The sequence below is a fragment of the Telopea speciosissima genome, chromosome 7, assembly GCF_018873765.1.
Source record: "Telopea speciosissima isolate NSW1024214 ecotype Mountain lineage chromosome 7, Tspe_v1, whole genome shotgun sequence".
NCBI classification, from domain to species: Eukaryota; Viridiplantae; Streptophyta; class Magnoliopsida; order Proteales; family Proteaceae; genus Telopea; species Telopea speciosissima.
Window position 1 is genome coordinate 32,687,139 of NC_057922.1, and position 22,860 is coordinate 32,709,998.

The window sequence follows — 22,860 nt, forward strand, 5'->3', positions numbered from 1 at the left end:
AGACTTTGTTAAAATGGAGAACAGGAAAAGGGGTGCCAACCCTTCTGCCAAGGCCTTGCTATAAAACCAAAAACAAGATTAATCAGCCCTTTAAGGAACAAACTTATGCCATACTTACTGCCATCCACATGTACAGACCTCGTAGTCAAGCTCCTAAGAGATATTCCTAAATACTGTTTCCACTCTTGCAAACAACCTGAGGGTGAAATTTACCCCTACTTCTCCAATTAAACGATAAGTCACTTCAATTGAAGGCATTGGTCTTAAATTAGCAAGAAGCCATCTTATGTTATGTAAATAATTACAGTATAGTGTACTATTGCAGGAAGGAACAACAGAGATGCACAATCCCAGAACTAAGAACAGCATATCAATCCCCTGTTCTTGATTGTATGAATTACAAGGGAGCCTTCAGCACACAGGAAAAACAACAGTAGCAGCAATAATCATATCTGCACTGTAGACAACTGAGTTTTATACTTTTATATAAGAAATTTCAGTAGAGAAATCGATCCAGTATACTTCTTTGATTTGAGTTCTGAATGAGAAAAAGAAGAGAGCAGAAGGAGGATTGCAAATCAACATAATCAGAGCCGATATTTAACAGTAAACAGAGAACAGATCCAAGAAAAGCGGGTCTGCAGGAGAGGAGAAGAGAGGAGAAGAGAGGAGAATGACTTGAAGGCATGTTATGTTTTTTTCAGTGAAGTGAATCAATCCCTGTGCAAGCTTTGGAGGCAGTGCCACTCAAAATATTCAGAAAAGATAGCTCTTCCTATTCTGGAATTTGGGACTTCAGCCTTACAAAAGCTCCACAAGAATGGCTTATTAAAGCTACCCAATTCCATAAGTTGATGATAGCTCTTCATGTCACAAAGAATCTCTTAACCAATCAGCTGATAGTCTTGCCACCTCAGACAACCTGAGGCATTCGCAGTTTATCAGTATACTTCTTTTGGGCCATTTAAGCTTCAATATACGTTAGAGAAATACTAGGTTTGTGCATTTAAGCTTCAATATAAGCTCAGAGAAATGCTAAGGTTACAATGCAACTAGGCTTGAATTTTGTTTTATGTTCAGCTAGAGAAAGGCTGCAGAATTTGGAACGTCATATGAAAGACCAGGCTTTGTTTATGGTTGAAATCACTTAAACTACGACTACCACCTAGAATTAGTTTGTGTGAAGACACCATAACTTGGGAAAGATAACAGCCAAAGTAGTATCAAGATCAATAGCTTCATTAGCTAGATTTGTATAAGCCGAGAAGGACAATGATGGAAGACCAATTAGTATTATGGAAGCTACTTATAGATTCTCACCAGGGACATGTTTTACGCTAGCATTGGGTTTAGGATTTGAGTCCTGGAGAAAGATTCCAGGTAGGAGTTTTAACATTAACATCTGATCGTTATCAATTAAGTTTCCATTATCATCATAAGGATTTTAACCAGAAAATAATTGTTCTGAAATTCCTACATAGATTCAATGCTCAGTTGACCCCCACCCAAAAAAGGGAAAAAAAAAAAGAAGAAAAAACATAGGATATTAGGAGTCTACACCTTCTACCTTGACTCTAACCTTAGTTTTATGGTCACTTGCAGCTTACAACAAACAGTTATGTGGATATATGCACCTGTAAGGCCATTTTAATTCCATATCACCTGAACAAAATAATAAGATACTAAAAAAATATGTTGATTATCAAACCCCACCAGCTTATTTTCCATATTTTGTTTTGAAAAGGACAAAGTAGTTTGCTCAGGTCCGACGAACTCAAGTGACTAGCATTTGACCTCCATGCAACTAATCAGATGATATTCTGATTCCTGGCATACCAATTTCCTTCTGTCTGTTTATTTTTCCTTGATTAACAGCTTCATCTCCCACAACTTCCATTAGTGTTTAGAAGTTTCCCTTGGCTAGAAGTTGCTTATACCCTCCCTTTGAAGGGGAATTTTTTGTTGAGATCAAGAAAAGAGGTATTTATAAATATAATCATCATTATTGATCAAAATGACAAACTATAGAAGGGATTTAAACTTACTGATATGTTCTTTTCTAATAAGGTGGGACTAGGCCAAATTACGTTGGGTCTGCGTGGGCCTTAAAAATGAAACCAAATTGAGCCTAATGGTTTTAAGTTCAAAAGATGAAGTTTTCTAATACACATTTGTTGATTTAATTTGATAAAACTCTTATGTCATGTGATTGTGTTTCGTAAGGCCTAGTTTCCAACCTATATCACTCATTGGTCTGATTTGAACCTCGACAGAGTGTCATTTCTGGGCCTGACCTTAGTGGCTTGGTGCATAATCAACAATAAGCCCCTGCAATAACATATCCTTGAATGAATTTTACCATTGCATCTCAGTACTCATTAAGTCTCAACTTTTCACCACTTCATGAAGTCATGAATCCTCATCATCAAAATATTCATCCATTTTAGCTAGAATCTAAATGATTTTGCTTCCCGCGGCATGAATTTGGAAAAGAGAGGAAGGGAATCTGTACTGCTGCATTCATTAGTATGTGGGGAATACCAATATTTATCTAGTTTATGTTTGAGTATCCGTTGAGTATGGAAAAGGAGAAATAAAAAAAAGGAATCTAGAAAAAGAAAAAAATGAAAATCTGTAGAGATGGTCTTCAGAATGACAGCACTGAAGGAGCACTACTTGCAGCTTGATACCAAAGAAGCCAAAGGGAAGGCATAAGTAGTGGATCAAGATAGTGAAAAATAGAAAAAGAGAAGATATTGCATAGAAAACTTAATAGATTATATCAAGGAAGTAGTTCTTCGAAAACCAAGGAACTTGGGTTTGGCAAACTATTGGGTTTAGATATAATTCATAGTCATAAGTCTATAACATATAAACATAGTCTTTTCTGTTCAGTTCCGTAAAGTATCTGCTCAACAGCGTTTCTGACTTGATTCCTGCTAACACCATTTGTCCGTGCTCTTGCGTGATCAAGACACAGGAGCATAAATTTTATTTATTTGCTTAGTTAGATGTGTACTAAGGAGTGCCTACAATTGAAAAGAAGCAACTATTAGTATTCCCCCAACGGGAAAAGGGGGGGGGGGGGGAACAAAAATTAAATTAAAATCAAGTGCTTTCCAGAAATAAAATACCTTCTTTTAGACAAAGATTAAAGTTTTTTTTTTTTAAATAAATAAATAAATCACAATAGAGTAATGTTTAGAAGCTGGGACAAGCATAAGGTTTTCAAGAAAGCATGATATGCATGTGATACATGTATTCTGAACCCTCTCTCAGCGCAAGTTTATAAACTGCAAGAAAACAAGCTGAAAACTAATCATATACACCCTGATCTAATTTAAGAAGCCCGGAGATAGGTAATTAAGATGAATAACCATTTATAATTGTCAGCATCTAACCTCTTGAAAACTAGTTGCCCTGCGTTTTGGCATCCGGTTTTGTTCAACTGCATCCTGCCATACCATAAAAAAATCATAATTATATTGTTGTTTGCTTGTGATTCTAACTAAAAGAAATTCTACAAGTTTACCACAGCCTAAAAGGTTTAGAGCAGAATGAGTACCCTTCTTTCAACTGTTCCAGGAGTCAACATTTTCCTATTCTGTGCTTTAGATATACATGTATCTTGTGACTTAGCTTTAAATCCCCTAAAATTGACCTTCATTTTTGGTTTCTTCTTTGCTGACAAGTTTCTGCCACCTGCACTATCATATATTGGAGATAACTCCTCATCTAACTTCGGTTCAGAATCGTACTCAACTTTGTTCTTTTTCTTCCCTTCATCTATAAAATTTTCACTCCTTATAGATTCCCATTCCCTTTCAACTGTTCCTGGAGGAATAATTACTCTGTTACATAATTTGGATTTATTGCCATTGAGGTTGAACTTCACTACACGTTTCCTTTTTATAAACAAATTGCCATTGCCTGCATTGTCATCTCTCGGGTGCTTTGCCTTCTGGATTCCCCCTTTGAGTATAGGTCTGCAATCCGGCTGAATACTAGTCATGCTTTCTTTTCCTTCATCTTCAAAATTTTCTGTATTTATGGAACTGTAAGCAAAACCATATGGTGTGATACTTGGATCCTTGGCCCAGTTTGACCCTTTGAGCCCATCGATATCCTCCAAAGTACAAGGTCTCGCTTCAGCCAAAATATCTGCCAATAACCGTTTCTTCGGTTTCCCTTTATGTTTTTGTTTTCTAAATGCCTTGGTGGAAGGCAGTGCCACAACAATTTCAGGATGATATTGGTTCAGACTTGGCTTGGCATTTGAAGTATAATCTTTTGAAATCAAAGGATGTTTACCTACAGTAGATCTCAGACCTTTGCCATCTCCATGCTCAGGTTTCTTGCAATTAAGAGACAAATGGCTCACCTTCTTTGAAATTTCAGAAATTGCTGCATCCATGTATAAATCACCGGCAACTTCAAGATTGTCTTCTGTTCCATCAATCCAAGTGGAATGCTTATCAATGAAGCCAACATCCGAATCTTCCTTTTTGGCACTATTCTGGCCAACATCTTTTTTATGTGATGAATTCCTAATTGAATCATTAGACTCAAAAGGTGGGAGCACTCTGCTAACACCATGCTTCAAACAGACATTCAAATATTCTTCTGGAAATGGCCAATTATTATAGATATTCTTTTGACGAACCTCAAGAACATACTGCCTGTGATAAAAGACAAGTCAACGATGAACAAGTCAAGTCATCTCAAATAAAAAATCTCAGCTAAACCCAGTCAAGAATACAAACACTAAACACTGATGGTTCTAGGTCTGTTTCAGGTCATGACAGTGTGAACAAGCCAAATGGGAGGTGTACCTACACATGTAAGACACATGAAATTATAGTACTATTGCTAAAAAACAAGCAAACGTATAAACAAACTGAAACTTGGATAATACCACTGCAGACAGAAGCTATACGCAGAATGAGACATCAATCATTTGGAACACACACAAAATAAATAACATTGATGGGAAAGCAAAGTGGGGAAGACAAACAGAGCTGGAAGATACTAGTTAAAATGATTCAGAGTGCTGTTTAATTCGAAGACATCCATCTTATAGATCTGTGTTTATTTGTTAGTTTCAATAAACCATTGAAATTAGAAAATAACATGGTCGAGCACCCTCAAAGATTCCAAACAAACCCATCTACTAGGAGGTTCAAGAATCATCTCCTTTAGATATCATTATCAAATCAATGCCTAAAAGGGTGGAGCTAATCATCTGGAACAGATGTGACAGAACATAATTGAGCTTCACCTGCCACATAAAGATTCTATATCATATGTACTAAAACCGCGACGAAGTGTACAAGAATGATCAACAAGCTAGAAGATAGACAATCAATTGGAACACACACAAAATTTCAAACAATTGGATGGCAAGATAAACGGGGAAGACAAACAGAGCTAGAAGATAATAGTTAAAACAACCCAGAACACCATTTTATTTGAAGACGTCATCTCTTATGAATCTGTGTTATTTATTTATTTATTTATTTTTCTAGATCCATTAAGCCATTGAAATTAGAAAATGAAATGGTCGTGTACCCTCAAAGGTACAAAAGAAACCGATCTAAGAATAAAAATTTCAAAATCATATCTTTTAGATCTCATGTCAATGCGTGAGCTAATATTGTTGAAACCAAAACCCAAGTGGCAGAACGTACTTGAGCTTCACCTGCCGTAACAAAATTCCATATCATATGTACTAAAATCACAAACAGGTGCACAAAAGTGAAGAAACAGACGATAAAAAAGCTGAAAGCAGTAGAACAGAATAGAACCATAGTGCCATCATCAATAGTTTATGCATGCAATGAATCATGAGATTCCATGAGCATAAGATGAAAAGATGAAGTCTTTTCCAAGGACGAAAAAGTAACTCAAAAGAACAAAGAAAAGATAAAAGGAAATAAACCCAGAAGAGAATATGAATATGTTACCTTATGGAGAATGGCTTAGTAGTGGTGACCCTTGTATCATCTTTGGAACCCATCTGTTGCTCTGAAGAATGTTGGAGTTCTGATATGTTTTGCTGCTGAGAAGACATATTGAAGCACCAAGAGTCATAGAAGGTTTTACAAAACAATAACTTCATTTATCAATCTCATATCCATAGGAGCTGGAAATCAGGTTAAAGTGTCAGACAAAACAAAATAATTGTCCCTAGAATATGAAAATGGAGACTCGTAAGCTCCATAGAAACAGAAACAGAGAGCAGATTAGAAAACCCAGAAGTTATAAGGATCTAAAAAGACGAGAAACAACTGAAGCTTTTGAGGCTCTAAAATGACTGAGGGTTAACAGAATGAGACACATGGATTACATAGATAAGTCAGAGAGAGAGAGAGAAAGAGAAAGGAGAGAGAGTGATTGGTCTCAGAATTGCATAACATACTGTGCTAAGGACTAAAATCAAAGCGCATGGGCCAGCGTAACTTAGAAACGTACGCTTGTGCGAGGAAACGTTGGTGAAGGAGAAGAAGAAGAAGAAGAAGAAGAAGAGACTCAAGGGATAAGAGGGAGAAGCTATGGAAAGAGGTATGAGTCCGGAATAACAATAAATAATAAAAAAAAGTAATTTGCATTCAATTCGAAGGAAGATCTCTCTCTTTGTAATGTGAAGAGACAATGCACAAAGTAGTCGGAACACGGAAGGAAGGAGAAGAACATTTTCTCTCTATTTATTTATTTATTGGGAGAGGGTTCTTGGAAGGCAGTGTGCCTTGTGCCACCGTGGGGCCAATGGGATCATATATATAGAAGCATCATCAGGGTTTCGTGAGGATGGGATGATCAATTCGTGACTATCTGTGTTGAGATGTAGGACAACGCTTTCTTTCAGGGATTTTTATTTTTAATTAAATCTTGTGTTTTCTCTTTTCCCTTTTTTTTTTTTTTTTTGGTCTATCTATTCAAGGGCCCTAATAGGCCAACTACAACCTAAGGGGAAGGTTAAGACAAGTCCACAATTTACAACTAAGGGCGGGGGGGGAAGGGGAGAAAGGCGCCTATTTTTTGGCACAAATGCAATCCAGGAGAGTCGAACCCTTGACCTCTTGGGGGGCATGCACCAACTTGCAATGCCTCCAGCCAACCGAGCTAGCAGTTGTTGCAGTTGTTTGGCCTTTTTCAATTGGGCCCTAAAATAAAATGTTTTTTTTGACAGCTAGGCATAGCATCTTAATTTTGAGGAGAAGAGTTTTTTGTCTGAGAATGTAGACTCTTTGTCAGTGCAAGGGCCAATGGGAGCATCAACATAGACAAGATTTTTTGTCTTTCATGGTGTCGAGGTAGTCATTTTGACCCATTTTGTGTATAGGCACTGGAGCCACACTCACCGATGGAGAGCACGGATCGTGTCCTTGTACAAGTACCATTCAAGGCCCTCCAGGGCCACTCAGATGGAATCCACCATGGGACCCACAAGAGGAGTGAATTCCATGTGAGTGGAACTGGAAGACCTTGGATGATATTTGTACAAGGATATGATCCGGTCTCACCGATAGAATCCTTTTCCCCTGATTTTGAATACATTAGGATAACATGTCACACTTAAAGCATCATATTCAAAAAAAAAAAAAAAAAAAAAAAATTAATTTCAAAGGTTGGGAAAAAACATGATCTCAAAATGTTTCCCTAAATCGTAGATTTAACAAAGCAAGTTGATGCAAATCAATTCAAGTTTCAAAAAAGGATAGAAAAATTGGGAGGAGTGAAGGAGAACAAACACTAATTTCTTAGAAAATTGAGAAAAACAAGTATATAGATAACAAAGGGTTATCTTTTGAAGACTCGCTCAGCCTAGTGTGAGACTCTTTCACCAACTAGAGGATCGCTAACTAAAAAATGCGGCTTACAATATTAAACCCAAAATATAAAGATTAACATTTCAGTGAATCTCCTTTTACAGTCAAAACATAGACACACATAGATATGGAGGAGAGAGAATCGAAAGAATTGTTGCAAAGGAGGGAAGGAGAGAGAGAGCCATTGAGAGGGAGTTATGTCGGGTATTTAATGCCAATGTAAATGGTTAAGCATTAAATGCTTAATGTCATAATTACATCTTAGAAAAAATAATGCTAACTGGTCGAGTGGTTAACATGGTTCTTGGGCCTAGACACAAACCAATGTCTTTGTGTGTGAAAAGATCATTCAGCCTCCTGGTGAAATAGAAAATCGCATCCAAACCAATACCTCGATCTGTGCGCACTTTCATTGGCTACCGCATTTCTGTAGCAGCTACACGAGCGGCTGGCATTATCTTGCCCTTGCATCATTTCCCCATTTTGAAAGAAATCGTTCACTGGTTTGAAAGTGATCATATTTTCCTTAGGACTTAGGCTTGTACTTCTTTTAGACAAGAATACAAGATATTGCGTCTGAGTATGGTCTCTAGTAGTAATGGATCTTGAGACAAGTAACTCCAAATTTTGGGAAGATTGGTTGGTACATAGAAATTTCATACCTTAATATTGGGTGTTGGTTGATTGGGTTCTCTATGATAAGGATAGAGATTTGTGACTCTTAAAAACGGGTTTAGAGGTTAATTCAATAATGCAGAATGCCCAAGATTTTTAATTAAGAATGAGGCATACTCCCATCTTCCTATTCTTGAGCTTATAACTAATATGTCCCTATTAAAAATCTCTCATTTTTTCCAAATATGCCATACCAATTCTCCTCCTTTAAACAAGATGTCGGTTTGATTCCCTTTGTGTAGATCGGCATTTAGAGGTACTGCAAACAATCTCTATTTTATACAAAATGAAATCCCTTTACTTGTGATGATCACTAGCAAGACAATGAAGAAGATTTACAATAGAGCGATATGAATTTACGTATTATTTTGATCTACCCGTCAGTTCGTGGATGGTAGGCACTTGAGAATTGGAGTTAGATGTGCCTATGAGTTTCCATAGACTAGGCCAAAAGTGACTCATGAACCATTTTATCGCGATCCAATGTAATAATCTTTGGTATACCATGAAGTTGAACAATTTCATTGAAGAAGAGGTGACCAACATATGTGAAGTGTCAGAAGTATTCTCGCATATAGTTAATATGTCAATCAAGTTCATTTGATAAGCCAAATGGCATAACAAACCATTCACAAAGTCCCTCTCGAGTCTTGAAAGTAGTTTCCATTCACACATGGTTGGACTGTGATTTTGGTGATACCCACTTCTACGATCAAGTATTGAAAACAATTTTGCACTATGTAACATATGAAGCATATCAAGTCAGCTAATTGAAAATTTATAATTGAACATAATTTTGTCAATAGTCTAACTATCAACACACATGCTTCAAGATCAATCCTAGGTTGAATGTCACACATAGGTAGTAAACCATTCAATAGCTCTTCCAGAGCAATATTGTAGAACTAATTTAAAATCTCCTTCATAACTAGGACTCTCAAATTCTTCCTCTTTGTTAGCTTCTTCACCAATCAAAACATTAGCTTGAGAAGCCTTTTTAGTAGTCTTTTTCAAATGTTTTTATACATAAAAAATTAGACTTCTCATTCTTATGATATTTGAAGGCAATTTTCTTCAAAGGAGTTAAAGAATACTTTAACCCATCAAAACATGCATAAGTAGATTTTTGATCATGTTGTTCAAGCATCCACTGGTAAAAAGTCAAATCAAGTTCATCACAACATTTTTTTATTTAAAAATTTACCAAACATCTTTTGTTAATAGGAACATCACCTTCCTTTTTAAACTAAAATTTGTTATAGTGATTTGGGTGGGGTTCATATTTCAAATTTTACTTTTCAACCATGCTCTTGACCACCATATTCTCACAATTTCCATAATCAACCAAAAGAAAATACTTCTACCATTAGTCAAGGATCCACTATTTTTAGGCTTTTAATGTGATGTTGTTGTTTGGACCCTAGATCCGACGGTTGAGTAATCCTCTTCCCCCTAGAGTTCTAATCATTTGAAGACTTTTCATACCTTTCTAAGTTGCATTCATTTCAATTTCAATTTGGTCTTAGAAGCTAATCAGTGAGCTTTACAAATTACAAGACAAGATACACATTGTAATGAAATTTCATCTTGAATGGTTTGTTTTAATCCAACCAAAGTATCTGACCACCAATTAATCACCGGCTTCTTCCATTATTGTTAGTCTACTTAAATATTTGAAAATTTTCACTGAATAACAATTCACATTTTACTCATTTCTTTGATGGCGGTGGTGAAACCTACGGTATAAGGTTTGAGGATATTCATCCAAGAGGAATTTGTCATCTAACTTTAATTTCATTTTTGCTTATGTTTTAAGGGAAAGTGTCCATTTCTTTCCATTCACAAAACGTTTTAAGTGAAGCAATCCAATCAACATAAGAATCAAGATCGAGTTTACCATCAAATTATTTTAAACCTTGACGCATCGTCACATTCCTTGTTGATAATAGGAATGTCAAGTGAGGTATGAAGTGGTGGATTGCTAGACAAAGGTAGATCATTTACCTCCTCACAGAGAGAAACTGTGAGAGAGGTGGATGAGAGCACTATTTTCTTAGAAATTTAGAAACAAGTACAAAGATAATAAGGGTTAAAGAGGACTACATAACTCTATGGGTCTCTTGGGGACTCATTTACACCTTGAGTGTGAAATTGTCTCACCAATTAGAAGACCTCTAACTCAAGAAAGAATGAGGTTTACAATGACATACCTGCAATACACTGATTAGATATCTTTTCAAGGCAGCTTTGCACCACAATCTGAAATCCACTGGGCTTCTCATGAGATTCTAAGAAGCAATAAGTATGGCCATCTCTGTTGATCAATTCGTCCTTTACTGACTTGCACCATTTGCTCTCAACACTCACAACAAGTCATTTAGAAAGAAAGACTCAAAGATCCAATTCAGTTCATTTCAGTCATGTCAATGGATTATCTTTTGGATTTGAGAGAATCCTTTTTATGTATTAACAATTCATGAGAATAGATCATAAGGTATCCTGGAACTTCACCAAACAACCACAGGTTAAAAAAGCACTCATTTCTTCTTAAATAAGATTCATGAGTAGACATCTTCCCCTATGGGTAAGGGTGGCAATAGGTTTTATCAGAGCAGTATGGTCATTGCTAGGATTCTTATGCCTTTTGTTCTTCCTTCTTAGATCAGCATTTTTGAACTGATAGAATACTATGGTATAGAATGATTTGGAGTGGCAATGGCTTAAGATAGTTTGAGGTTGGGAAATTCCAGAATATGGTTCCTCACTTCCTCCTTCAGTTCTTTTAGATAAATCTTAAGATTATAATAGAATGATTAATGAGTTATAGTTGAAAGACCCAATAACAAAACTTGAAACTTCAGTGAATGAAATATAGGAATACTTAGAATAGCAGGCAATACTTCATTTGCTTTAGCAGCTACATGGATCTATTTAGGTTCTGGTCCCAATCTGAAATCCATTTGACTGTCCATAAAAATGTGTTTGTAAGAAGACTGAGATACTCATACCAATAAAAAAGGATGATGATGGATCACACAAGGATTGCATGTGTGTGTGTGTGTGTGTGTGTGAGAGAGAGAGAGAGAGAGAGAAGTTAAAAAAAATTTGGATCCCTGCATGCATTCAGAGAATGAAATAACACCAAAGATTATAACTTTAATGGTGGATAATTGGATTAAATCCCTCTCGGTGGATAGTAGTGAAATCCATATAATCCTAGTGACTTACCCACATAATGAGAGTTTTAACTGCTTAAGGTGAAAAATAAACAATGTCTTCAAATTGAGATTATCCTCTGTCAAATTCAGGGAGTTAAAACTTTCAAAATAAAATAATGCCTTGACTCGTTTGCCAAATGAAGAGTGCTGATAAAAAGCAAAGAGTGAGAATAGTAGAGCTGAACTTTTCGAACCATGCCCTTGAAGCTTGTTTGAGATCAGAAAGTATTTGACGAAGATGACAACACTGTACAAAGGCACGCTTTGCATCCAAAAGAAACAAGTTGCGAACAAATGCAATGACAATCAATAATCAAACAGTAATAAATAATTCAGACAACTGGAGCAAAAGTTTCTTCATAGTCAATACCATATTCTTGATTGTAATCCTTGACAACTAATTCAGCTTTGTACCGTTCAAATGTCCCATCTGATCTGATTTTTATTCTTTACACCCACTTGCTTCCTATAGCAGTTTTGCCAGTAGGTAATGCGACTAAGTCCCATGTATATTGCTTTTGCAAGGCACCCAGTTCTTCATATGAATCACCATTTATAAATAGTCAGCATCTAACCTCTTGTAAACTAGACACCCAGCCTTCTGGCATCCGCTTTCGTTCAACTGCATCCTGCCACACCAGATAAAAATCATAATTATAATCTGTTTGCTTGTGATTCTACCTAAAAGAAATTTTACAATTTTACCAGTGTCTAAAAGGTTAGAGCAGAATAAGTACCATTTATTTCAACTGTTACAGGAGCCGACTTTTTTCCTATTCTGTGATTTCTATGTACATGTATCTTGTGACTTAAGTTTAGATCCTCTAAAATTGACCTTCATTTTTGGTTTCTTCTTTGCTGACAAGTTTCTGCTACCTGCACTATGATATTTTGGGTATAACTCCTCATCTGACTTTGGCTCAGAATAATACTCAACTTTGTTCTTTTTCTTCCCTTCATCTACACAATTTTCACTCCTTATTGACTCCCATTTCCTTTCAACTGTTCCCGGATGAAGAATTACTCTGTTACATAATTTGGATTTGTTCCCATTGAGTTTGAACTTCACTACACGTCTCCTTTTTATAAACAAACTGCCTTTGCCTGCATTGTCATCTCTCGGGTGATTCGCCTTCCAGATTCCCCTTTTGAGTATAGGTCTGCTGCAATCCTGCTGAATACTAGTCATGCTTTCTTTTCCTTCGTCTTCAAAATTTTCTGTATTCATGGAATTGTGAACAAAACCATATGGTGTGATACTAGGATCCATTGCCCAGTTTGATCCTTTGTGCCCATCGATATCCTCCAAAGTACAAGGCCTTGCTTCATTCAAAATATCTACCAATAACCGTTTCTTAGGTTTCCCTTTTTGTTTTTGTTTTCTAAATGCCTTGGTGGAAGGCAGTGCCACAACAATTTGGACATAAGAGTGGTTCAGACTCGGCTTGGCGTTTGAAGTGTTATCTTTTGAAACCAAAGGATGTTTACCAACATTAGAGCTCAGACCTTTGCCATCTCCATGCTCGGGTTTATTGCAATTAAGAGATAAATGGTTCACTTTCTTTGAAACTTCAGAAATTGCTGCATCCATGTATACATCACCAGCAACTTCAAGATTGTCTTCTGTTCCATCAATCCAAGTGGAATGCTTATCAATGAAACCAACATCTGAATCTTCCTTTTTTGCACAGTTCTGGCCAACATCTTTTGTATGTAATGAATTCCTAATAGACTCATTAGACCCAAAAGGTGGGAGCACTCTGCTAACACCATGCTTCGAACAGACTTTCAAATATTCTTCTGGAAATGGCCAATTATTATAGATATCCTTTTGACGAGCCTCAAAAACATATTGCCTGTGATAAAGACAAGTCGACGATGAACAAGTCAAGACATATCAAATAAAAAATCTCAGCTAAACCCAGTAAAGAATGCAAACACTAAACACTAATGGTTCCAGATCTGTTTCATGTCATGACAGTGTGAACAAAGCCAAATGGAAGGTGTACCTACAGATGTAAGACACATGAAATTATAGTACTATTGCTAAAAAACAAGCAAAAGTGTAACCAAACTGAAACTTGGATAATACCACTGCAGACACAAGCTATGAGCAGAATGAGGCGTCAAAATGGGGAAGACAAACAGAACTGGAAGATACAGGTTAAAACGATTCAGAGTGCTGTTTAATTCGAAGACATTCCTCTTATATATGAATCTGTGTTTATTTGTTAGTTCCAACAACCATTGAAATTAGAAAATAACATGGTTGAGCATCCTCAAAGATATCAAACAAACCCATCTACTAGGAGGTTCAAGAATCATCTTCTTTAGATATCATTATCAAACCAATGCCTAAAGGGGAGGAGCTAATCTTCTGGGACCTAAGTGGCAGAATGTAATTGACCTTCACCTGCCACATCAAAATTCTATATCATATGTACTAAAACCGCGGCGAAGTGGACAACAATGATGTACAAGAATGATAAAAAAAAAAGCTAGAAGATAAACAATCAATTGAAACACACACAAAATTGCGAACAATTGGATGGCAAGATAAACGGGGAAGACAAACAGAGCTAGAAGATAATAGATAAAACTTAAAACAACCCAGAACACCATTTTATTTGTAGACAGTCATCTCTTATGAAAATTTTTTTTTCTGCTGGATCCAATAAATCATTGAAATTAGAAAATGAAATGGCAGAAGGTACTTGAACTTCACTTGTCCGTATCAAGTGAAATGGCAGAAGATACAAACAAACCCATCTAAGAAGAAAATTTTCAAAATCATATCTTTTCATGTCAATGCTTGAGCTAATCTTGTTGAAGCCAAAACCCAAGTGGCAGAAGGTACTTGAACTTCACTTGTCCGTATCAAAATTCCATATCATATGTACTAAAACCACAAGCTGGTGCACAACAGTGAAAGAGTAACTCAAAAGAACAAAGAAAAGATAAAGGAAATAAACCCAGAAGAGAATATGAATATGTTACCTTATGGAGAATGGCTTAGTAGAGCTGACACTTGTATCATATTTAGAACCCATCTGTTGCTCTGAAGAATGCTGGAGTTCTGATAGGTTTTGCTGCTGAGAATACATATTGAAACACCAAGAGTCCTAGAAGGTTTTATTTACAACATCACCACACACAAAACGACTTCATTTATCAATCTCATATCCATAGGAGCTGCAAATCAGGTCAAAGTGTTAGACACAAAATATTTCTCCTTAGAATATGAAAATGGAGAGTCGCAAGCTCCATAGAAACAGAAACAGAAACAGAGAGCAGATTAGAAACCCAGAAGTTTTAAGGGTCAAAAAACACGAGAAACAGCTGAAGCTTTTGAAGCTCTAAAATGACTGAGGGTTAACAGAATGAGACACATGGATTACATACATAAATCAGAGAGAGAGAGAGAGAGATTGGTCTCAAGATTGAATAGCATATACTATGCTAAGGACAAAAATCAAATTGCATAGGCCAACTTAACTTAGAAACGTAAGCTTATTTGAGGAAACGTTGGTGAAGGAGAAGGAGAAGAAGAAGAGACTCAAGGTATAAGAAGGAAAAGCTATGAAAAGAGGTTGAGTCCGCAATAACAAGGAATAATAAATAAACAGTAATTTGCATTCAAGATCTCTCTCTTTGTATTATGAGTAAATAATGCACAAGTAGTCGGAACCCATTTATTTATTGAGAGAAGGCAATGTACCATTGCGCCAGCGTGGGGTCAATGCGAGTGTGCACGAAAGCATCAATAGGGTGAGATTTTTGTCTTTCATGGAGATGGGGAGGGAGTCATTTCCTGCCCCCATTATAAATTGGCGCTGGCCTTGCTTCCTTTCAGATATCTTTTTCCCTTACATTTATTTTTAAATTAAATTTTGTCTTTTTACCTGTTTCGATTTGATCCCAAAAGATGAGATGTATTAAGTTTTTTCCGAAAGCTATGCATAATTGCATAGCATCTTAATTTTGTGGGGAAGAATTTTCTGTTCAGGAGCATGGGTCATGTTCTAAAGCGAGAGCCAATGGAAGTGTGTACGAAAGCATCAATAGGGGTAAGATTTTCGCCTTTCATGGGGGCGGATCGGAGTGATCATTTTGCCTCATCTTGTGTTTGGGCTCAGGAGCCCCACTCATGGAGAGAGTCCTTTTTCCCTAATTTTGAATATACTATGTATATGATAACATGTTACATTTACGAGATCATAGTCAAAAAAAAAAAATATATATATATATATGGTTTAATTTCAAGACAAACATTGCCTCAAAATGTTCCCTAAATCGTAGATTTTATTAAGCAAATTGACCCAGTTCAATTCAAAATTAAAAAAAACATAGAAAAATTCGGAGAACAAACACTAATTTCTTAGAAATTGAGAAAACAAGTACAAAGATAACAAGGGTGAAAGATAATCACTTAACTGGATGGATCTTTTGGAGACTCGCTCGACCAAGTGTGAGACTCTTTCACAAACTAGAGGATCTTTAACTAAAAAATGAGGCTTACAATGGTACACCTAAAATATAAAGATTAACAATTCAGTCTATCTCCTTTTATAGCCAAAACACAGACACACACACATATATATATATATATATATATATATATATATATATATATATATATATATATATATATATATATATATATATATATGGAGGAGAGTGAGTTGAAAGAGCCGCTGATGAGGAGGGAAGGAGAGAGAGCCCTTGAGAGGGAGTTACGTCAGGTATTTAATGCCAATGTGAACGGTTAAGTATTAAACGTTTAATGTCATAATTACATCCTGGGAAAAATAACGTTAATTGGTCGGATAACTATCGTGGTTCTTGTACTTAGACACAAACCAATGAATTTGTGTGCAAAAAGATCATTCAACCCCTAGTGAAATCAAAAATCGCATCCAAACCAATGCCTTTGTGTGCACTGTCATTGGAGATTGTGCTGGTGCAAGGGCTACACGTACGACTAGTTAGCGTTCTCTTTCCCTTACATCATATCTCTGTTTTGAAAGAAATCGTTCACCAGTTTAAAGAAACCCTATTTTTCTTCCTGTGATAATCAAGCTTCTTCAATTCATGTTGACTAGTTCAAGTGTCTTCCGACTTAGGCTTGTACTTCTTTTAGACAAGATATTGCATCTAAGTATGGTTTCTAGTAGTAATGGATATTGAGCCAATAAGAAACTCCAAATTTTGGGAAGATTGATAGGTGGAAGGTTCACATACCTTAATATTGGGTGTAGGTTGGTTGGGATCTCCATGATAAGGATAGAGATCCATGACACACTAAAAAAGGGGTTAAGCTAGGTTAATTCAATAATGCAAATATAATGCCCAAGATTTTTAAGAGTGAGGCATATATGATCTCATCGTCCTATTCTTGAGCTAATTAATTATATCTCCCTATTGAAAATCTTTACTTTTTCCAAATAAGTTATTACCAAGTCTCTTTATTTAAATAAGATAGATATCGGTTTCAAGAATCATAAGTTTCCTTGTAATCCAAAAAATGTTATAGTGATTTTGATGGAGTATTTTACTTTTCAACCATGCTCTTGGCATCATATTCTCTCGGCTTATTGCTTGTTACAAGATTTGACATTTACTCTAATACCAATTTGGCAGAACTTGAATCAAGTTTAAAAATAAATTAAAAATTTACAGAAGTGGAGGCATGGTTTTAGTCCACGGTATCGGAACAGGTATTGGTAACCTGTAAAATCGATACGGTATTGATCTGGATCGGCTGTATCAAACAAAATTACCCCTCAATCTCCTTAAAAATTGAGTTTTCTGACCATTTTACCTCTTATCCATACCATGCTATCGATATGATATCGGTATCGATGACTAACAAAACTAGTACCTATCATCCGATACGATACTGATACTGATACTTAGAACCATGAGCGGAGGAGAACACTATTTTCTTAGAAATTGAGAAACAAGTATATAGATAATAAGGGTTAAAGAAGACTGCATAACTCTTTGATTCTCTTGAAGGACCCATTTACCCAAGTGTGAAATTCTCTTACTCAAGAATGAGGTTTACATTGACAGTTTGGACACACCTATAATACAATGATTTGATATATTTACGAGGGAGCTTTGCACCCAATCCAGATCCTCTACGGCGCATTGCACCAACGGCCCCATGCTGTGCAGACACAGGGCCGTGCGCAATGATCATCTTACCCCCACCTGGTCAAGGTGCTCGGTAAACGGTCATTGCACACAACCCTATGTCTGCGCAACACGGCTGTTGGGGCAGCGACCTGGATCCTGTGCATCCGGTCAGCCGAACTACATGTGCAGTGCACTTTGATCGCCTTACCCCTGCCCAAGCACCTTGCTCGAACAGGGGTAAGGCAATCAAAGCACGCCGCCTTAAACCTGACACTGTACATACAGCCCGACTGGCCAGATGCACAGAATCTTTTTCGTTGGGGCAGCTCGCGCCATAGAGGATCTGGAATCCATTGTGCTTCACATGAGATTTGAAGAAGCAATAAGTAAGTATGCATGGCCATCTCTGTTGGCGTCAATTCGTCTTTCCACTGACTTGCACCATGTGCTCTCAAGTCTCAACACTCAACGAGTCAAATTACAAATAAGGACCCCCTCCCCCCTGTTCAGGTCAATTCAGTCATATCAATGAATTATCTTTTGGATTTGAGGATAGATCATAAGGCATATATCCTGGAATTTCACCAAGACTTAATTATGAAGTGGACAGATTACACTGTCAATAAAGACAAACCTGTGTTTCATGAGTAGATATTTTTGCCCTTATTTGATGGGAAAGTTGTTAGGTAACCTAACACACACAATTGACAATTTGGATCAGTTAACACCAACCCAGTATGGGAGGGGAGGGGAGGGGAGTGGATGAAATGCTTACACTTTTGACTCAAAACATGCACATGGACCTATATAATTACTACTCTCACAATATGTAATTGTTGAACAAACAAATTCCCATATACTGTGTACTGTATATATATAGATAGACAATGTGCATCTACATGTACAATTGTGTCTGTACAAGTATAGGTACATGTATACACATACCTATCACCTATGTGTCTCTATATGTACGTGTATGTCTTTTCATGTACAACGTATATGAGCATGCGTATGTACCCCTTGCATCAAACGAATAGGTGTGCCATTTCATTTTATGGTTTGAATTTGAATTTCAAACTCAAAATTGAATTTTGGAGCAAAAAACAAGCGACTATAACAATATAGTATACACCCACACCACAGCCCGATTCAACGCATTGTGAAAAAGTACACCTCGGACCTCCCCGGCGCATGGGAGGAGGGATACTTCCCTCTAGAACCCTCCATCTCTTATAAGTCTTATGAATACTTGTAAGGAGGTCCTTCCTTTTGTCCCTAAGCAATATTGTGGGGCTAAAGAAGTTCTGTTCCCATACATGGCTAAAAACTTGTTTTAGCTCAACTCCTCTTTAAATTACAAGCTACAAAATCAACAGTTCTAGTCCCCATCTGAAATCCATTCTGCTGTCCATAAAAATGTGTTTGTAAGAAGATTGAGAAACTCATATCAACTAAAACGGATGTTGATGGATCACACACTGACTGGGATTTTCATCCTCTCAAGTGCAGTGCACCACACTTAAGAATTCAATTGTAAAAACATGGCCAGTGGCGTCTTTTTATCCTCTCTAGTGTTGGGTGGACGGTTGGATTCTTAAGTGTGGTGCACTGTCCTTGAGAGGATAAATTTCCCTATCACTGGATGTTTGTGTGTGTGTGTATGTGTGTGTGAGAGAGAGAGAGAGAGGACACAGTTTTAGTCCTTCTCAAAACTTATGGTATGACTTAGTTTTGGACTAAGTTTCCCTCCACTCATGGAGGACACGGTTCACCCACCATCCTATGGTTCACAAACCACTATAGTGTTTTAGTACCTTCTCAAAATACCCTGTAGATACCCTCTGCCGCCGGAGTATCGCAGCCTTCTCCCGCCCACCCGCGGTGAATGGTGGTGGAAGTTTCCAGGGCATATTTGGAAGAACATATTTAAGTTTAGTGATAGAGATTCCAAGTGAATGGTTTCCATTGGCTGTACCAACACACATAAAAGCTAGAAGTATGCTTATCAATAAGCAAAAGCCTGGCCAAACTTAGGAGCAGGGATGCGACTGTGTCTAAGATATCAGGGGATCGAGCAACGCAATTTCTTATCCTCTTACCTGCATCTCCTAACTCCAAAATGGCAGTGGCTCGCCCCATTTCTCTCCCGAAACACAGACCCACCACCCTCTTACACTCCAACTTCCTCCCTCCTCCACCTTCGTCTCTCAAACCCTTCAACAACAACAACAACAACAACAACAGAAACCAGAGCCCAACCCCCAACACTAACTTCTTCATCGCCATCTCCTGCTCATCACCCAAAATTAAAATCGTTCGAATTCCATCACTGGACAGAAACATTGTGAAGCAGAACAAGATCCGTTTCGTCCAGAAACTCAAAACCCTACTCCTCTCCAAACCCAAACACTACTTCCGTCTACAAATCCTCCCCAAATGTCGCTCCTACCTCTCCCTCCCAAAGCCTCGTTCTCTCCTCTCCATGATCAACCGCTACCCTTCCATCTTCCAACTCTTCTCCATCCCCACCCCACCTTCCTCTCCTTCATCCACCTGTACCCAACTCTGCGTCCGCCTCACCCCGGCTGCCGCTGCAATCGCCGCCGAAGAATCCGCTCTAAAATCCTCAATCGCCACCAAACTCGCCGCCAAGCTACAGAAACTGCTCATGCTCGCCACCCACCACCGCCTCCTCTTGTCTAAGCTCGTTCACCTCGCCCCTGACCTGGGTCTCCCTCCAAACTTCCGCTCTCGCCTCTGCAACGATTACCCAGATCGGTTTAAGACGGTAGACACCTCCTATGGCCGAGCCCTCGAGCTCGTCTCTTGGGACCCTGAACTTGCCGTCCCGATTCCACCCGGTGAAACTCGGCCGGCTGGATTGATTGTTGACAGACCATTGAAATTCAAGCATTTGAGACTCCGAAAGGGGCTGAATTTGAAGCGTCGTCACCGGGAATTTCTGATCAAGTTTCAGGAATTGCCGACGGTTTCGCCTTATAGTACTCCAGCAAAGGAGTTTCTGCCAGAGTCGATGGAGGCTGAGAAGAGGGCTTGTGCTGTGGTGAGGGAAGTGTTAGGGATGATGGTGGAGAAGAGGACTTTGGTTGATCATTTGACCCATTTTAGGAAGGATTTTGGATTGTCTAATAAGCTGAGGGGGATGTTGGTGAGACATCCTGAGTTGTTTTATGTGAGTCTGAAGGGGCAGAGGGATTCAGTGTTCTTGGTGGAAGGGTATGATGACAAGGGTGGGTTGGTGGAGAAGGATGAGCTTTTGGTTGCCAAGGAGAGGTTGATGGAATTGGTGAGGGAAGCAAAGAGGATGAGGAGGGAGAAAAGAAAGGATGTTCTTACTGTTAATGATGATGGTGAGGAGGAGGGGGAGGAAGAAGAAGAAGCAGAGGATGATGGTTTTGAGGACTTATTTGGGGAAGCATGGGAAGATTATAGTGTGGAAGAAGATGATGATGAGAGGGGTGAGCCGTGGGGTGCTGTGAGGGATGGGGAGTTTTGGACTGTTGAAGCTGCTTCGTCTGCTGTGGTTAATAGTGTAAATGGAGGAGAATCTTTGGAGCATTGGTGAAGACTTTATGTTATTTTGGTTGATTGATAATTGGTATTATCATAGAGAAAGGGCAGAAAAGGAAGAGTGGGACAGCTTGTATGTCTAGTATTGTAACATCTCACTAATAACTGACTTAAATTGTAACTAATTCAAACACATTTTTCATGATTGTTTTTATTAATTTTTTCTTGTCTGTCGTTAATCAAAGTTCAAACTTCACAGGAAATTGAATGAACTGATTGTGTGAGAGAGGTGAAGTCTTGAGATCGTTCTCTGTGAGCTAAACAGATTGTTAGGGATTTCTAATATAGGCATGCATGAGAGCACCTATATTGTCACAAGCACCCCTTCATCTTAATAAACCCAGAATTGATGGGATTTAGGAAGGGTAGGAAAATCCTTCGTCCCCTTATGTTAAATCAAATGTCATTATATTCCAGTGAAAGAACAGAAAATCTGTAAAAACCAACATCCACCCCTGATATAGTAAAAATCGATTCTCTGGCATCCTTACTCCTTTCAAATGGGTTGAACTCGTACAGCTATGCTGAATAATTTATTATGAGACTGCTTTGGGAGAATTAAAAAAGACTCCAGATTCCAGACAACTAGAAATCTTTATGCCAAAGATTGTAAATTTCAATTACTTGTCCAAGATGGAAGGTCCTTCTGCCTTTCTGGTCAAAAGACTGAACAGCTATTCTCTGGTTTGTTCAAGAATGCAGAGGCAAACCTGATTCGGATCTTCTACCAATTTGTCTATCATAACCTGAAAATCCCTGGTCAATTCAAGACCTTTAAAAATGGCTAACAAAAAGGAAACACGTAAAAAAATCCTCTGCAGTGCCCTAATCTTAAGGTGCACTGTAGTGCAGGTTTGAGAGCTCGACATGTGAAAGTTGCAACATCCAATGATGCCGGGCTCATGTCGAGGTCTCAGGCCCACATTGCAGTGCACTGCAGAGGATTTTAATCCAGAAACACAGCCTCTTAGATAGGTAGAACCCTTGCTCCCTGCTCAAATTTCAAATTTCAGCCTGATCAGAATTTGCTAATTGCTAAAACAACGCCGGCTATTAAAAAATTGCATTAAGCTCTAAAATTTAACACATGGCTTATCGAGACCATGATCTCTCCATCCATGGTCAGAATAGCCACGTCATCTATCCACATGGTAATATTTAAAGTGGACATGTAAGAAAGGTTCCTACCATGGACAAGTAGGGACCATTTTTCCAGTTAAATATTTACTACTTCGTTCATGGTTTTCTGATAGAAAGGGAAAATAGACATAACATACACTAGTTTAAGACTTTTTAAATTAAACTCTGAAAAATATTCCATTTTATATTCCATCCAAACAAGGAATAATTACAGACATTATGCATTAAGACTTTTTACCTTAACAACAACCAAAAGACAAAAAGGG

The 22,860-nt window shown here is 37.8% G+C and overlaps 2 protein-coding genes across 2 annotated transcripts; one reads left to right on the top strand and one right to left on the bottom strand.

Moving 5' to 3' along the window:
- Positions 1-834: 834 nt before the first annotated feature.
- On the bottom strand, positions 835-15,144 carry LOC122669964. The gene is made up of 5 exons (XM_043866888.1): positions 14,720-15,144; positions 13,077-13,578; positions 3,566-4,198; positions 3,402-3,455; positions 835-922 (listed from the first exon to the last, which is right to left on the bottom strand). Exons 1-5 carry the CDS (start codon positions 14,824-14,826, stop codon positions 914-916), a joined length of 1,305 nt encoding a protein of 434 aa, XP_043722823.1. The 5' UTR covers positions 14,827-15,144; the 3' UTR covers positions 835-913.
- A 4,838-nt stretch (positions 15,145-19,982) lies between these two features.
- LOC122669963 (protein WHAT'S THIS FACTOR 1 homolog, chloroplastic) lies at positions 19,983-21,616 on the top strand. Its single transcript, XM_043866887.1, has one exon. The coding sequence runs from the start codon at positions 19,983-19,985 to the stop codon at positions 21,447-21,449; it is 1,467 nt and encodes a 488-aa protein (XP_043722822.1). The 3' UTR covers positions 21,450-21,616.
- The last annotated feature ends 1,244 nt before the right edge of the window (positions 21,617-22,860 follow it).